The 19,076-nt window shown below is 41.3% G+C and overlaps 1 protein-coding gene across 10 annotated transcripts in view; it reads right to left on the minus strand.

The window, feature by feature from the left end:
* R3HDM1 (R3H domain containing 1) overlaps positions 1-19,076 on the minus strand; it is a 192,284-nt gene that overhangs the window by 19,899 nt on the left and 153,309 nt on the right. For all 10 annotated transcript variants that reach the window (XM_004703886.4, XM_045299778.1, XM_045299765.1 and 7 more), the window contains one exon: positions 17,581-17,732. In XM_004703886.4, the coding sequence (XP_004703943.1) occupies positions 17,581-17,732 (152 nt within the window). The remainder of the gene's footprint in view (positions 1-17,580; positions 17,733-19,076) is intronic.

Here is a 19,076-nt window from a genome sequence, read left to right on the forward strand (position 1 = left end):
GATCTCTATAAATGCCCTTTGCCTCCTAGCTCTTTCCTCTATTTCCTTTGACTTTCCTCTTGTCCCACTATCATGCTCAGCCTTTATTTGGGTTTCAGTAATTCTTCTTGGTTACATTACCCTTGATCATGCCCTACCAGGCCTCCAACACCCCCCTTACCACCGATTTGGATCACTTGTTGTTCCCCTTGTCCCTGGGTTTGTTAACACCACTTCCTTTCCCCCCAACCTCCCCATGTCCCACTGGAACTGTTGGTCCTGTTGTTTTCTCCTCCGGATTGTTCATCCAGCCTATCTTATTTAGACAGACCTGTGGAAGTAATAACATGCACAAAAACAAGGCAGAGCAAAACCAAGCAACAAAAGAAAACAAAACAACAACAAAAAGCCAATGACAAAAGCAAAACAAAACAAAAAAACCACAACACAACAACAAAAAAGAAAAGCTTGTAGTTAGTTTAAGGACTATTTGTTGGCCTTTAGGAGTGTTTTCCGGTCGAGTCTGATGGGGTGCCAAGTCCTGGCCCCAAAGTCTATTTTTGGTATTCCCTGGGGACTTTGTTGCTCTGTTCCCCTTGCTGTTCTATTGCACACCCTTAGTGATTGCCTCGGTGTGGTGGGATCAGATCTGGCGCAATTCCCACAATGATTCCAGTGTTGTCCCCTGTAGGGCTATGGGTCAGTAAGGGATGTCATGACTCTAAAGTGGGGCCGGCCATATGGTACTCTCTGTGGATTGGCTGCTCTGAGCGGGATGGGCCAGGATGTGCTCCACTCTCTTCCTCCCCCTTCATTTGCTCCCATATGCTGATTGCCTCTGACATTTTTTATACTTAAATTTAGTGGAACATACCATGGGTTTAGATGCCATGCCAGAGGTAGCATGGGTTTGAGTCCAAACTCCTTTTTATTTGCTGTTATGATTCTGAAAATGCCATTTAAACCTTAGCTCTTTCATCAAAGAACATGTGATTAACACCTGTCTTACCAAATGTGTACGGTTATTCTGAGGTTTAAAGGTAAGAATGCTTAGGAGATTAGTTTTTATACAGTAAATTACCATTTTCAACCCGTGAATAAAAAGTTCCTAGCTAACACACTTGGCCAGACATGTTACAGCACAAATAGTTAAACACAAAGCAGCAAATGACACATCGATCGATGAGATGCAAAAGCAAGGAAAACGAGCAAGTGTCCACCAGAGTTATGTATTGTAGATTTCATTGATAGGTACTGCGACCTTAAAAATATATTAATTTAAAAAATACTAATTTCATTGTAAAGAAAAAAAGAGAATTTTATATAATGTAAATCATACATTAGTCAAAAAGGGAAAAAAGTATATATTTTATTTGAAATTGTATCCCTAAAATGTTATCAAAATAAACACTAGCAAAATGATAAATATGGTATGATCCCACTTATAAGAAATATCTAGAAATAATAAGTTCAAAAGTAGATTAGGGGCTTTTTATGAAGGTGGCGCCAAAGGAAGCCCGTCCCTCACAAAATTGCGGCCTAGGCCAAGAAGGCTGTGCTGAAAGGCGTCCATCACAGTCATAATAAAAAGAAGACCCACAAGTCGTCACCCACCTGCCAGAGTCCCAGGACCCTGAGGCTAAGAATAGCCCCCAAACCCTTGGAAAGATACCTCCGGGGGAAACCAGCTTGTCCACTATGCCATCATCACACTCCCCCTGACCCTGAGTCAGCCACGAAGACAGAAGATAACAGCACACTGTGTTTATGGTGGATGAAGACCGGTGGCTGTCAACGCTCTAAGACATTGACGTAGCCTGACTATGATGCTTTCGATGTTGAATCGGAATCATCTAGATTGAGTCTAGATGGCTGATGCTAAATATAAACTTTACACACACACACACACACACACACACACACAACTAGTGGTCACTAGAGATTGGGAGCAGGATCCCTGGTTGCATAATGGCTATGCACTGGGCTGCTTAACAGCAAGACCAATAGTTTGAAACCACCAGCTGTATCTACCTGGACCCCTCTATGATCACTAAGAGTCAGAATCCATTTGATGACAGTGAGTTGTTTTTTTTTTTTGGAGAGAATGAATGAGCACTGCTTAAGGGTCATGGAGTTTCTGCTTGAAGTGTTGAAAATGCTTTAGTGATGGCAGATGTACAACACTGTGTTTATAATTAGAATTGTCCACTTAAAAGGTGGTTAAAGAGGCCTAAAGAAGCGACAAAATACACACAGACATGTCCATGTTCACCCCAGCACTGTCCCCATAGCCAGAAGATGGAAGAATGGATACAGACACATTGGTCTGTACACACAATGGAATACTATGCATCCCTAAAGAATAATGATGAAACTGTGAAGCACCTTATGGGATGGCCAGACCTGGAGAATGTCATGCTGGGTGAAATGATCCAATCATAAAGGGGCACATGTATGAGAACACTGGTACACAGAAAAGAAAACTCAAGACAAAGGTTATGATAGGGAAGGAAACAGACTCTGACGGTTGCCAAGCAGGGTTGGGGGTGAGGCCACAAGGGAGGGAGGATGAAGCAATAGACTAGCGCAGGGGTCGGCAAACTTTTGAGATGGAAGAGCCAATCCTGTCTCTCCCAATAATTAAAAAATTATTCCAGAGCCATAAATACATAATGAAATCACCATTATCTGAATAATAGCCTTAAAAATTTTTATGAATGAAACTATGATAGCTTAAATTTCATTTTCACCTCCGAACCACATGTATTTCTGGAAATGGCCGCATCTTGTGGACTACTGGGCTAGAGGGTACACAGGCACTAATGTGGGTGAAGGGGAGGCAGTATTCCACCAGAGGGAGAAGAGAAACCAAAGGGGAGAAGGGAGGCAAGGTAAGCTACTGGGGGTGGGGGAGTTGGAAAGTAACTTAAGTCGAATAGAAAACTGATGATCTGAAATGCAAACCCTCACTTACTTCACAGCAAAAAACAATTTTAATAATGGGTAGAGAAGCAAATTTTATGCTAAGACGCTTTACCAAAATAAAGGTGCCCTATGAAAACTGACAAAAATCTGGCTTTTAAATGCTGTATCAAGGATTTAATTTCAACCACCTGAATCTGCTTCAAAACTGTTCAGCAGATGCTTGAGCACAGCCTCCTGGAAATAGCTTTACGGAGATTCTGCAACATAAGCCTTTAATTCTCATGAGGGTCAGGCTCTTAACGAAAAGATTGGCTTTCCGATTCACATATTTTCTGAAACTCAAGGCAATTTCTGCTTTATATGTTTTTGTGATGAGTGACAATATAAGCAAATTTTCAAGTAAGCAGAATTTGGCCCAGCCATACACTTTTCAATTAATAATAAATGTCAAATACGTTTCATGGTACAGTATTTTGGTTTTCCCTTAACCACTAAGTGTGTCAACCTGTGTAGGCTTTTTTGAAACATGTTCATATTCACAGAAAGAATCATTTGTAGTTCACCTGTTCACAAATGTGAAATATTTTAAAAAATAGGGAAAATGTTTAAAAGAAGGCAGAAAAGATCATCACAGGGAGCACAGGGAATATTATTGTTGCTTATGAACAGCGAATCTAGCTTTGTTTCCTGGTAGCGAAGACACAAGTATGAGTCCAGAGGATTACACAAGTCCGTTGGGATGATAAGGGGGGCAACACTTAAGTCTCTGGCAGGTGTTGAACAACAGAAACATATGCTGTGTTGGGTGCCATGGAGTCTGTTCCGACACAGCAAGCCCACGACCAAGGAGAGCAGTGGGTCCTGCACATCCTCCTGACTGCTGCATCCAGGGTCACACCCACCCACCAATGGTGGTTGATGATGAACTTAAAGTATGTAGTTAATTATAAGGAGTGGTATAAAATGTTAAGTGCTCGACTACTGGAGGTTCAAATCCACTCACGGAGCATGAAAAGACAGGCTGGCCCATTGACTTCAGAGAGCACAAAGGCTCTGAAGACCCTACCCATTCTGAAACATGTGGGCTTGCCAACTGAACTGTAATCAACTTTATCCCAACCGATCGGGCGTTTCTACTTATAGGCAGTAACAGAGGACTCCAGTGTAGCTACAGATATGAGACACAGTTGACATTTTACTAGGAATCTTCGAGCTAATAATCTTGTCCAAAGAGATGATTTCCAGGTTGATAAATAGACACAATCAGCCACAAAGATTCTGCTTTGGAGATACTGATCGTCTCCATAATGACTGCATCCTGACTGGCCCATTAGATTGAGCATGCTCTCGTGATTTCTGTATATGTATTTCCTCTTGGTGCAACTATATCCCTGAATGAGGTGGAGCCACAGGGGAAAAGTTGTGGAAACTTTCATAACCAAACGCCCTGAGGGACTGAGCTGCTGGTCCTGGAGGCTCAGCAGCACAGTCTGGGGGCCTCCAAGACCAGCGGCCTGACAAACCAGACAATGCACTACATCATGCTACTCTGGTGAATAGTCACCGGGGTCTTAAAATAGCTATGCACATCCATCTAAGGTGCAAGTATTGCTCTTTCCCCATCCAACTAGTCTAATGGACGAATGGATCTCACAAACCTGAGACCAGAGGACCTAGCCAGTCAGTACCTGGTTATCACTACCAACTGCTCTGAAAAGTACAACATTGGAAGGTGCTGGGAAGAGTGGGAGTAATAAGTGGGAAAGAGCTCAAAATCCTACAAGAGACCAGGGTGATTGGCCAGATAAAGACTGAAGGAACCTCACGAGTATGGCCCCTCGTCACCTTTCAGGACTTGAACTGAACTCACCCTTGTTAGAATATTCAGCCATTTACGATCAAAGGGGTACATTTGCCCAAGGACAGAGGGTTAGGAAACTTTAATTTCTGGAGTGTGAACTTTGATATTAATTAATTGTTTGGTGGATTAGTTTTTGAAATCGATATCCTATTACATTGCTTTCTTGTTCCATTAATGCCACACTGTCCTAATTACTGTGGCTTTAAAATAAAATTTGTTATTTGGTAGAGGAAGTCTTCCAATTTTGCCATTCAAAGGTATCTTGGCTGTTTTTAGTCTTTTGATAAAAATATAAATCATAGCATCTACTTGTCACATTATACAAAGAAAAAGGTTTTGGAATTTAATTGGGATTTCACTGAATTTATTTTGAAAAGACATCTTGGCATTATCTGTTTTTCATATAAATAAACATAGTGTATATCTCCTCATTTATAAGGAGGTTCAAAAAGTTCATGGAAAAAATTCCATTATCTTTTAAATACATTTTTCCCCTGAAGCTCTCTTGTATTCTTTTATTACAGATTTTCTTTCAATAATGTTTTTCCTTCTTTTTCTTTTAGTAATGTTTTTCTTTCTAGAAAGTTTACACATATTTCTTTGGAATTATTCTAAGATATTCATGATTCACATTAAACAACAAATTTCATAATGATTATCTAACAGGTTCTAAAAGCAGTGAGAGTTTGCTTTTGTAGTTAGGTGTGAAGATGAATGAATACAGAAGACCACAGAAGAAATGATGCATTTGAATGAGGCTGTAGGAAAGTACCACGACAAACGAATCTGTCTTGGAAGAAGTACAACTAGAATGCTCCTTAGAGGCGAGAGTGACAAGACTTCATCTCACAGACTTGGGAGTGGTTATGAGGCAAGACCAGGCCCTGAAAAGGACATCATGCTTGGTAAAATAGAAACCCAGGGGAAAAGAGGAAGACCCTAAACCAGATGGACTGACAACATGGCTTCAACAATGGGCGGAAGGTTCAACAACAATTGTAAAGATGGAACAGGCAGTGTTTTATTCTGTTGTATATTGGGTCTCGATGAGTCAGAATGGTCTGGACGGCACCTAACAACAAAAGCAACATTGTTGTTTTAGAGTTATGGTTGTCAAATTTATCTGAAGATAATTCTTGCAAGAATTACAATGCTCAAGGAGAACATTTTTCACTAATTCACTAACCAGTTGTTTAGTCTGAAGATGATTTCAAAGGATAATTTTGGTTTAAGGTTAAAAAATCTCTCTGGGCAACAGATTTAGCAGTTTCCACATTTCCCTCTTTTCAATCAGGACTCAAAGACTGAAATCTTGATCACACCGTTCAGGCACTATCCAGTTCTGGCCTCAAGCCAAAGGAGGCAGTAATCAATGGAGGCAACCACAGCTGCTGCAGAGTTTCTGCTCCCAGTCCTTCTTCCTGGGTGCTCCAGGCAAATAGAGCAGCTGTTGGGTCCTGGATGGCCCCTTGCAGGTGTTTAAGGTCCTAGGTATTACTCACTGAAAAGTGGGTGGGAGGGAAGAGTGTAGAACAAGAACTCTAGACCATGATGCTGGACAGTCTCATGACCCTTCAAAGCCTTCAAACCAAGTGCAATGTTCCAGTGAGGTATCTGATTCTACCCCAATAGCTTTTGCAGCTCTATCTCTTGTTATAAAATTCTGCCTAACAAAATATTTGCCATTTTGTCTTTTTTTCCCCTGGCATACAACTTTGTGATATCAATTATATTAGGCAAGTCATGTGAAAAATATACATAATTGACACCAATTTTCTCAGTCACAGATATAAATGGACTGCTGCTCATATAATTAGTCCGTCTCCATTCCCCCATCCGATCTTTTTTGAGTGAATCCTCTTCACCCTTTATCCACAGACTTCACTAACTGTCAACACTTGTTATTTCCCTCCTAGAGTTCCTTAATTTGGCTTTTACCACATAATCTTTTGAAGGTTAAAAACGACAACTTCTATCACACCCAACATTTGTTTCCCCTCCAATGATCTTCAACCTCCCCAGCGCCATCTGATCCTTTGAAATCTTCTTGGATGTTGGCATCTGGCTGTTTCTTCTATATTAGCCGCCTTCATTCTGAAAGATTTCTTATTTATTTTTATTTTATTGTCATTAATCATCTAGCAGAGGAGCTGGCAAACTAGCAAGTCTGCTGCTTTGGTAATAAAGAGCATTAACTTTGAATCTCAATAAGCGGGTTTCTTTTTCCTTAATAGTAGACATGCATTAAAAATGTTACATCTCCCCATATTCTTTATGGGTAAACATCATGGTTGATAAGCAGAGTGAAAAGGATAAAGACGAAGAGCCTCAACCAAATGAGTTGGCACAGAAGCTGCATCCAATGGGCACACACACACGCACACACACACACACACACACACACACACACACACACACAGTGATGGTGAGGAGGGTGCAGGACTGGGCAGTGCTTCCTTCTGCTGTATTGACTTGATGGGATCTAACAACTTAAAATCATGACTTCAATCCACAATATGAATGGGCTTCAAAAAGTTTGCATATTACTCGTATCCCTCATCTTTGATGAGTTAACATAATAGAAAGCTATTATGCTACTCTTTTCCTTTCCCATTTAACAGTTTTTCTTCCAATAAGACTTATCTTACCATGCCTTTTGCTGAGAAATACATGTGTACAAGAAGTTACCGTAAGTACAATCTGTACCACAGTTTATTTCTCTAGCCTTGGTGTTAACTATTCCCTTTTAATAGTAACAGAAGTGAAACTTCCCCAAACAGTATGGTTCTGAGTGACAGATTTTCTTACCAGCAATTATTCAAAGTATGGTTAAAGCCAACAGAAAATGGAAGATGCAAAATGACAAGCTTTGGAGAAAGAAATGGAATCCATTAGAGATGCTAGGAGTAAGATAAGAGGGGCACGAGGAGATTTCTAGGACATAAAAACGAGGAACAGGGAAAAAAGATTTCTAAAAGTAGATGGCCTTTTTCATGATTTCATAAAGATTCTGGGAAGCTTTTTTAAGAGAATGAAACAAAAAAAAAAAGGCTGTAGTTTCTTCAAGTTCCTTTACATGAATGCTAGCCTGGTGAGATTATAGACCAAGGACAAAGGTACTTTGTGCTTTTGAAATACAAGATAAAAATGGTGAAAATGAAAGGTAAAACAGAATCTTACCATAGTGAATGATGGGGGGAGTGCGGAGTGGAGATCCAAAGCCCAGTAGTAGGCCACTGGAGATCCCCTTGCAGAGGGGTCTCGGAAAGGAGATGAGCCAGTCAGGGTGCGATGTAACAATGATGAGAAATACAACCTTCCTCTAGTTCCTAAAGGTTTCCTCCCCGCTCCCACTACCATGACTCGAATTCTATCTTGCAAGACTGGCTAGACCAGAGGAGGTGCACTGGTACAGATAGGAACTGAAAATACAGGGAATCCAGGACGGATGAGCCCTATAGGACCAGTGGTGTGAGTGGCAAAACAGGGAGGGTAAAGGGAGAATGGGTAGGAAAGAGGGAACCGATTACATGGAACTGTGTGTGACCTCCTCCCTGGGGGACAGACAACCAAAAAGTGGATGAAGGGAGACGTCGGACAGGGCAAGATATGACAAAATACCCATTTATAAACTATCAAGGGCTCATGCGGGAGGGGGGAGCGGGGAGGGAGGGGAAAAATGAGGACCTAATGTCGGGGGTTTAAATGGAGAGAAAATGTTTTGAGAAACGATGTACAAATGCGCTTTACACAATTGATGTGTGTATGGATTGGGATAACAGTTGTATGAGCCCCTAATAAAATGTTAAAAAAAAAAAAGAAAAAAAAAAAAAAGAAACTCACACACACACAAAGTGTCAGATGGAAGAGGTAAGCTTATTGGAAGTTAATATTGTGAATAAAACATGGAAAGCTGGGTATCATGAAGAATTTATTGCTTGTATGCAAATTAAAGATAATTGCTTGTGGATTAGACAAAAAAAAAAGAAAGGTAAAACAGAAGATGAGTCACTATAATGAGGGCATTTTGAACTCAGCATCCAACTGGCTTGCCTCTTTTGGAAGTCATAATGTCAGTATCGTACTCACTTTCTTCCCATGCTGAGAAGAGACAGATAAACCCCAGGATTAGTTGTTGCAAAGGTCTCTTTCCTGACCAGCACAACTAGCACTTATCTCACTGAAAGGTGAGTGACTTAAATCTTCCAAGTGACACAGAACAACAAAATACAACCCAAACACCAAATCATTGGTGTGATAACACAAAGCATGAGTAGGGAGTGAAAACGGTAATTTAAACTTTACTTTTCTGAACAAGAAGCCACTGGAAACAGAGGCTGCAAAGGAAGCTAAGGGAAGTAAAACATGTTTCAAAACAAAGGTTCGTTTAGTGTTCCTACAGGAATTTTACTCTTCCATCCTAGTCCATGCAGTGAAAACCTAAGATTGCTTCCGTCAGGACCCTGGAACTCCACAGTTGAAGACACACTTCCTTTCTTTGTTTATCCTTTTTACCATTTATTCAATCTGTATGCTGTACAAATCATCAGACAAGCCGGAATATATGGAAGAAGAATTTAGGATGGGTATTGGAGGAAGTTCTCTTTTAAAAAAATCATTTAATTGGGGGCTCATACAACTCTTATCAGAGTCCATCCATCCATCCATCGTGTCAAGTACATTTGTACATTTGTTGACATCATCATTCTCAAAACAGTTGCTTGAGCCCTTGATACCAGCTCCTCATTTTTCCTCTCCCTCCTTGCTCCCCCCTCCCTTATGAACCCAAGACAATTTATAAATTATTATTTTTTGTCATATCTTAAACACTGTCCGACGGAAGGCACACTTCTATCAAACAGAGATCTATTATAAAGTGATAATGGAGTCAGTTGCACAGTTTTATCTGGGGATAGCAGATCTTGGATGAGCACTACCGAGCAATGACAAATGGACACGATGATCACTGTCAGAGGATAGTGTCTATGGATGAACACAAGCCTAGGGAGCTGGCTCGTCTGCGTCAATGGTTGTCACTTTCCTTGTCCACAGAATCCCATGGAGAGCTATAAGAAATGATGGTCAAGCTTAAGACCAGGTCCTGACCAATTAGAATATTCAGGGTTATGGTCCACGAGGAATGTGTCTTCAGAGCTCCACCCGTGATTCTACCACGCTGCAATGAGAGCCAGGAGGAGGCACTCTATTTATAAAGCAGGTGCCAGATCACAGCAACTAGGACCTTTGGACTCAATCTGACTGCTTCTGTGCGACATAACAATAAAGATGCTGATCCTTTTCAAAAGAACGCTGTAAAAACAAATGTTGCCTAAAAAAAAAAATAAAATAAAATAATAAAAATAAAAAGACAAATGTTCCCAAAATGTAAAAACTTGGGAAGAAAGGTTTTATTTGCATTTCTAAACTTTGTTATAAAAGCACAATTTCAGTAGGAATAAATCCAAAGGCAAGATTCAAATTGTAATGAAAAGGTTATATGCTATTTTCTTTATAAAATGCTAGACCTACATTTTGTTAACCACTCTAACATCAGCCCTTCTTTATATTCATTCATCATCCATTATTTTCTAACAGTTTCATATGCATAAATTGAGCTTTCTATAAAATGAGAGCCCTTAAGAACTATCTTTCTTCCATATCTAAATATATTCAAATATGTAAATTATTGTTATATTGAGTCATTGACATTTAAAAAAGTCTACCACATCCTGCAGTGTTTACTTCAATACAAAAGGGTACCCCCCCAACAAAAATAGAATCGTGCTGGGTGGAGCAAATGCTGACCCTGGGACCCCCTATGGTTGATCCTACTAATAAGCACACAGGTCCCATCTTCCAGGCTATGGTTTAGGCTGAAAGTTGAGCCATAGGTGAGGGTTGTGAAGCGCTCTCTGCTCCAGGCCCCAGGGTATCTTTAGCCGCCAGGCAAGTCTGGTCTTTTTTTTGTTTACTGTGTTTGGTCCCCGTCTGTTTCTCACTCTCCTTTTCATTCAGAGATGGTAGCGGGCAGATTATGCCTTGTTTTATCATGCTTTGCAGATATGAGGATGCTTTACAGTTTGTGGGGAAAAATCCATTACCTTTTAATTCCATTTTCCCACCTACATTTGGAAGTCCCTTTTGTACTGCCTGTTTTACAAATGGAAGGTATGTGGCAATCTTTCATGGAGCCATTTTTTCCCAAAAGCCCGTGTGCTCACTTCATATCTCTGAGTCGCATAATGCTAGCGTGCACCCTTACTAGACTGTAGTCGAGCATAAGCAAAACTCTTCCATGCACTGGGAAGCACTAAAGGGCGTGGGGCCCGCTGTCTTGCGACTTCCCCAAGGTAAGCCGTACACACAATGACACGAGGAAAGAAGGCAGCAAGTGCATATTGTCATACAATTTTCAGACATAGAATTATCACACTTCCTAGTCCATGTCCTAGGCATGCAATTCTTCACAACAGGAATTGCTCCCAATTTTACAAGTGAGAGATTCCAGGCATAGGAGGGCAGGTGAACTTTGCCACCAGGGCTGCAGCCACAGCGTCAGTTAATCTTGCTGAGGTTCTTCCTCTTTTTTGCTGACCTTTCTGTCTAAAGTCTAAGATAAACCCCACCCAAACAAACAAACAAACCCAAAACCTAAACTCACAGCCATCCAGTTTAGTAGTAGTAAACTTGAAATCTGAAAAATGAACTTCCTCAAACCATCTCCTGTCCTGGTATTGGGTCTGTAAGGCTCCATAGTGAAAAGTTGCAAGGGAAATGGCAGATGCCCAGACGTCTGAAAAAATAGCAGAAGCCTGACCAACAGTCATGTGGTTAAAAACAGAGTATGGTACTATGAAGAGACAAGTGTAAGCTGGCAGGAAAAGATCCATTCTGATTTACCAATTGGGATACTAAATCTGCATGGATTAAATTTTTCCATCAGTTCTTCGACAAGATAAGGCTATATAAAAAGTACAACTAAGCCGTAGGTATTTTACATGGAAAATAATTTATACACTTCACTTCTTATGTGTGTGCTACTTCTCCCTCATGTTTTTATGCTGACTTATGTTAGTATGTGGTTAGGTACAATGAGATAAGTGAGGAAGGATACAAACCAGGTCCCCCAAGCCTGCATGTGCATGGGAGTGATCCAGGCAGGAGAGAGGAGACACAATTGAAACAACCCGTCCCCCCCAAAAAAAACAAAAGCCTGTTCATATATTTTGATTCCATTTATGTAAAATTTTATGTGTAAAGAAAAGTAGAAATAGAATTAAGAACTCACTGCCATCAAGTCAATGCTGACCAAGAGCGACCCCTTGTGGGTTTCCAAGACTGTAACCGTTTACTGGAGTAAAATCCCAGTCTTTCTCTAGTGGAGCTGTGGTGGTTTCAAACTGTCGACCCTGAGGATCGCAGCCCGAGTAACCACTACATCACCAGGGCTCCATATAGAAATGGAAGTAGGAATTTAAAAACATAATATACCATAGGCATATTTCCTGGGCTGTTTGCAGTACCTGGTGGTACAAATTTTAAGTGATTAACTCATGTCTCTAGTCTACCTCAAGGCGGTTTGGCAGGTAGATCTGGAGATATGCTTCTGAAAGGTTATAACCTTAGGAACCCTATGACACACACAAAGAGGTAAGCTCAGAAGATGACTGCTTTTTGTTTTTTTTTAAAATTTCACAGAGGTTATCTTGAAAGATTTTCTCAAAGGACACAGGATGATCACAGGAGATGATGAGGTGGAAGTTCGAAGGAAACGGGAAACTGCACTGCTTAGAAAAAAGGCCAGGAAAGCTGTGCTCACAGGCTTTCTCACTGGACAAGGCGCCAGCTCACTTCTGAGGGTTTTACAAAGGGCCGTCCTGAGCATTTCCTCGGAAGCATGACCCGCCCCGCCCTATAACTCTAGTCGCCTTCGGCTTTAGACTTCGGTTTGATCCCCCCAAACTCAAAGGACATTCCAAAGGCACATGATTTGAGTTTTTCCAGGTGCATTATAAATCAAGGATGGTAGAATTCATTGGTTTTGGGTGAGAGAAAGAATCACAGAAGTGCACAAGCCTAGATGGCGGATATGCTGAGGAACAGTGACGTCACATTTTGATACGCTTGCTTCAGAAAGGCTTTCATGACTTTGTGGTCAACAGCTTACCCTCGCGTGTGCATGTGTGCGTGTGGGTAAGGGCAGGAGGTGGATGTGACAAATGCCCAATGCCTGAGCTGATGGTGTATGCTTAGCATTCCTTTCACATGTCTTTGTATTACAGGTAGTCCTTGGATCTAGTTCTGTTCTCACTGCTGTCTTTCAGTAGAAAATAAACAAACAAACCAATTCACTGCGTACTCACAGCAACCCTTTAGGACAAGGCAGAACTGCTCCTGGGAGATTCTAGAGCAGAAAGCCCTGTCTTTCTTTTGTGGTGTAGCTGGTGGTTTTGAACTGCTGACCTTGTGGTTAGTAGACCAACGTGCAACTGCTATGCCATCAGAGCTCCTGTAGCAGTTTTACGTATTTGGAACAGTTCGATAGCTTGTAACTAATGCCACTTAGTCAAATATCTACTTTAATGTATAGTATACAGGGTACCTTTTGACACCTACAATCACTAAAGAAACATTCCCAGGTATACCAAAACATCTTTAAAATAACACAGTAATAATAATAATATTTTGATGTGCATCACAGAGTAGTATCCATTTGCTATTATGAACCATTGTATGTTGTAGGTGGTGATGACTTTGGGGCCACCAGGAGTCCAGCAGTGGGCTTGTGTTTGGCTGCTTCATCTCCTCTGCCAGTTGGTGGCTAGGATCTGGTCACTCTTGTGTCTGGACTCTCCATCCCTGCTGGCTCAGGTTGCATGGTGTGGGGTTGAGACGTGGCCGAGCTATGACTAGGTTGGGGCTTGGGCTGGCCTGGGTTTAGGGTCTTTGTGCTGTGACTGACCACAGACAGTGCTGCAGTGGTACCTGGCTGGGTGGAGCGTAGTAAAGCTGGCTTTGCATCTGCAGCCTCTCGGCCAGTCCAGGAGATCCCTGCCTAGCCCCAGACGGAGCTGGTGTTGACTCTAGGGCAGTAATGAAGGCAGCCATCCAACCCCATGCCTGCTATCATCTCCTTGGCCCAAAGGTTGTTTAAGGCCTGGGACGTTGGAGGTGTGCCTGCGGGCCGCTACAGGGTGAATCTGGGGGGTAGCAGGCTGTCACTCTGCCTCTTTCTGTACTTGATCTCTGGGTTTGTGTTCAAAGAAAGACATATGGTAGGTGGTTTGTAACCACAGGTGAACTTCATAACCAGGGGACTGCCTGTAATTCACATGTTTCAACAAGCATCTTTTATTTTGCAATTCAAGATTAGTTAACAACAACCCCTTCCCTCCACTATACAGAGGTTACAAAAGCAAAACAAAACGATGGCTAGTAATACAGTCCATAAATAATATATGCATATACAAATACCCCTATGAAAACTGAATGAAGAAAGTCCCATGTGCAAACTGCCTTTGCTGTTAAAGAAGCGTGTGTTCACTAGGACAAATCTATCACGGGCCTATTGAAAGCCATGCTCTGTTCCAGGTGCCTGAGTATAATTCTGAACTTCATGTAAATATACCAAGATATGGAGGATCAAGTGTAAATGATATATGCTAAAACATCCAGATTTAGGAATGACTTTTATGTATTAGCCCTCAGGTGGCCATTCAATGATCTGATTAATAAGTACCACTGACATCTTTAAATGATTGTTCCTAGTGCATGTGAAATATTGCAATCTGGTTATTAAATATTGTCCAGAGAACAGGAAGGGTGATAGCTCAACAAAATAACAAATGGGAGTTGATGCCATTGAACTGTTCATGTGAAAAAGGTTGAAATGGCAAATATACATTTTAACACATGCACAGTACTCTGCAGACCAGAAATAAAGATGCTGTTGTAGTTTGCAAAATGCTGTGGTGAAGTGACACCAAACAAGCGGGTGGAACTATGCAAATAAGTATGTGAAACACTAGGAGAGGTTGTTTCGCAGTTCCTATGGGTATGAGAGAACCATCTCAGAAGCAGAGGGAGAGAGACTTGATGACTTCCAAGACAGACCTGCCAGCAGCAGAGCACCTGTGAGGTCCCTGCCTAACGTGGCAGAAGCAGCAGAGGCACAAAGACTGACAGAGTGGACAAGGCATGCCTCTGAGTCCATGCCTGGCCCATGGGGCAAAGGACAAAGGACCAGAGAGAGACATGGCTGGCTGAGAAGAGATGTTGCTCTAGTCTAGACAAACGACTAATATCTGTAATGTTTTCTGATCCTAACTTGTGGTAATCTATTAACTTCCCTAATGAACCCCCATAATCTTGAGTATTACCTGTGAATCCTGTGTAGCTATTGTAGTGGATTAACAAATCTAGCAGAGAAACAGAATGCTGGGAAAGTACAGTGTCGTGGGATGAACAGTTGGTATCAGAACAGGGTGAAGGCAGTTGGGTGCGGGAGGCATGCCTGACCGTATGACAATCAGCCTTGGTCTGCCGTGAGGTTGAATTCTCCTCCCCCCTTGTGTGAAGCCTGCAAATGCCTATCGTAAATTACAAATGCTTTTCCATCTAAAGAGATCCTCAATTAATTTTATGAAGGACTTGAATTAATATCAAATAAATAATCCCAAAGATACGAGGATACAAGTCTGACCGGAGACACTCTCCCCAATCCACTTCTCTCTCACCCATCAATCACTTTCGTTAACTTACAAGTAGTACATTTCAAATTTACCTTTCTTGTGAACAATGAATAGGTCTTAAGGCTTTCCTCTCAAGATTCAAGTGAGACACAGTGGGGGCACCTTGTGACCTTTCGGGTTATTCCTCAGGCCAAGGCAAACTCTCTGAATACTTATTTTCCAGACAGAAGTAGCCCAGGGGCCACAACGGTTTCCTTCACTTTGCTGTCATCAGCGAGCACTTGCCAGCTCTTTGGGATCATCACCACAGTCCTTAATAAATTAAGTCCGGATTGTGCTCTTTCATCCTCCCAGGGTTAGCCCCTCAGAAACCAAGCAGGCACTCAAGATGTTTTGTTTTAAGGCATTAAAAAATAGGAGGGGGTTTCAAAGGTGTGTGGAAAACAGAATTAAGCGATAGTGAATTGTTCCATGAACATTTTGGAGCCCCTTTGTATAACAAACGTAGCAAAGTTTTAAGGCCCAAGCCATTTTATACACGGTCTCAGGGCTTGATCTCTTCCCTTAGCTTCTTCCTAGCACACAGGCCTATAGAAGCATGGGTGCCTTTGGTCTCAAGCGAGTCACCAGATTTGCCATCGAGGAGATGCCGACTCACAGGGTAGAACTGCTCTTGTGAATTTCCAAGACTGTAACTCTTTAGGGGTGTAGATAGCCCCGTCTTTCTCCTGTGGAGCGGCTAGTGGTTTCCAACTGCTGACATTGCAGTTAGTAGCCTGATGCATAACCACTACCACTACACCACCAGGGCTCTCGTGAGCAGATTAAATGACACCCATTTCTCTGTCTCTTCCCTACACAGAAACTTGCTCTGTAAAGACAAATTACTTTGGTAATTTCTCAAAGGTAAACAAAAAAATTAGATTTGGGCTTGAAAAGCACACACTTTGGCAATTTCCACTCTTTCCACTTTATCTGCTTTCACACAGAATCTTGCCTCTAATTGGCAACACAGAACTTAAGCTGGCATTACAGACCCCACACATAAATTAGACAAAGAGGCTCAGATTGAGAATATTTTCTCCTGAATTATCCAATTTAAATCGCACACAATGAATGGGGAGTTTAACCAAGGCACGTTTTCTATCTTCATGGTGCAATCATTCTATCTTCTAAGCGCTAGGCTTCCATATAACATGAAACGCCAGAGCTGCCTGGACTTTTAAAAAGCCAGAGAGGCTTCCATCAGGTACTCAAGTACTGGTACCCACAGAGCTGGAGGAGAAGAGAAATAAGTGCATTGGGTGGGCAGTGAGGAGGGGGTGGCAGTGCTGACAACAAATAAAATGAGAGCCAAGTCCCCATGTACCTCAGCGAATTTCAATCGAGTGTGTCAATCCCTTCGCCACTCAATAAATACCATCTATAACATAATGGTTACCATCTATAATGGTGACAACAACCTCTTACCAGCAAATTATAATTTAGGTTCCCATTCTTTAGCATAAATGAAAGGTTTCGCAATACATTCTGTACAACCTGGCCGAGAGTTACCCGATTCCATCACAGATGGCTTGTTTTTTGTTTTTTTTAATAAAACACATTAGGCCTGTCAGCAAAGCACCTACTCTTTCTTCCATGTTGAAGTAATTATTCGGATATTTTTCTGACTTGTTTAAGAAAGAGCTACTGCCATGTGCTTCTCTTGCATGCTTTCTTCCTCAGAGCCTGAAATCAGTTTAGCAAAGCATTCTTGATACCAAGGTTAGGCACAGAAAATACCTTCTCCTCATACTCCTACGAGAACCTTAGATCTTCTCAATAAACGAATGCTCCCTATTTTAAAGTCTGTGGCCACACATTATTCCATTTGGGCTAGTAAAAGGAGATTTAGGCACGCATGAGAACACTGGAATCCCCCTTAGTTTGCTATGGAGTGCTTTACTTATGCTAATTTTGTTAAAAGAAGTATTAGAGAAATAGACAGTGTCATAATCTTTCTATTCCACATTACGAGAGTGATCTCCAGGTAATTCCCCCTAGTCAATTTTAAAATTAGCAACAGACTATAATCCTGGTAAACAATGAGCCGCTAAAAGGATTAGGTTTCTCACTTATACTCACCTTAAATTATTTTGTTGACCAGGCGGAATGACACTATAGTAAACTGGCATTCCTGAGGTGGACATAGATCCTTGATTAGACTGATTAGGGAACATAACAGGCTGTTGATAAGTCTGATGGACAATTCCTTGAGAACCTTGAGGCAGTGAAACCTAAAATTTGAAAGATAATTTAAAGGGAAAATGTTCTTCAAAACTTTGCATATGTTACTGTCTCCAGCCTCCATAAGCTTTAAAAGTTTGAGCAGGTAGGAATAAGCTGTAAGTGCCCAGAGGCTTCCCTGATGGGTTAGCCAAGGCACCACCACTTAGTTCTCTGTTCCCTTGAGCTAGCGATTGTGTTTGACTAGAATTTAACAAACGGCACGTACTAGCTAGGTGGACGCTAGCATAAAAACAAAACGAAACAGTATGAACCGTGTCTTAGGTCACTAAAAGTAAGAGCTGTTTTAAAAAAAAAAACTGTTTCTAAATAAGGACGATCATTTGCCCTGGGAAGAGTCATGAAGTTTCTCTCAGGCTAAGTACCACTCACCTACAGGGAAGGCAGTGTGGCACAACAGGTGTGAAGAGCTGCAGCACTGTCATGTGACACTAAGAAAACGACTGAACTAGCCTAGGCTCCCTCCATTCTTATCTGGAGAAAAAAAGGAATGCCATCTCTTTCACTGGGGAGGTACTATCTCCATTACGAGAAAGATGATTGTAAAGGATCTAGCTCAGAAGTGCCCTATGAGACACCACAGGGCCATAATGGGCTCAAGTCTTTATTTCAGTTCCTAGTTTTTAATACTTCCTAAAACAGCAAACACAGAGGCATAATGGGTTCTTAAACTGACAAATGTGATAACATAATTGAGTTGGATTCCAATGATTTGGGAATATAAAGATCATTTAAGAGCTTCAGAGTTAAGACAATGATGATACTAGTAAAAATAGCAGTAAGAGTGGTGGTAATAGTGATGATAATGAAAATTATTACCATTATGGAGCACTTACTACTATAAATCAGTTGTAAGTACTTAAAAGTGCATCATTTCATTAAGTTTCTTAACAACCATAAGAAACTTCTTATCCATGTTTACTACATGGGAAGACTGAATGAAGCTAAGTAACTTGTCTAAAGATGTCCTTATGAGTCCAAATCAACTCTGTGGCAGTGGGCTTGGTGTTTCAGGTTTAGCTCCAGGGCCCCATAGCTATTCTTGCCGCCTGGCTCTGTGATTTGTATGTTAACCATGAATCTGTAAGTCTTGTGTATGACATGTTTCTCAAATGCAAATGCAACCAGTTCTTTTCAAATACATAGGATGTCTTCAATTAATTTGCCTCTGCCTAAATTATCTTAATACTGCCCAGACTAATCTAATTCTATAGAGTATAACATATTCCATTCCTTTGTCTACTGAAGCAGTGTTAGTCTGAGCTTCTTTCTGGTTCTATGTAAGGTATTGGAGAAATGACAGCCCAATTCTGATTAAAAATAGTTAACTAGTG

This window comes from Echinops telfairi, unplaced genomic scaffold (genome assembly GCF_000313985.2).
Source record: "Echinops telfairi isolate 266 unplaced genomic scaffold, ASM31398v2 ScPeMD7_4;HRSCAF=17, whole genome shotgun sequence".
Lineage (NCBI taxonomy): Eukaryota > Metazoa > Chordata > Mammalia > Afrosoricida > Tenrecidae > Echinops > Echinops telfairi.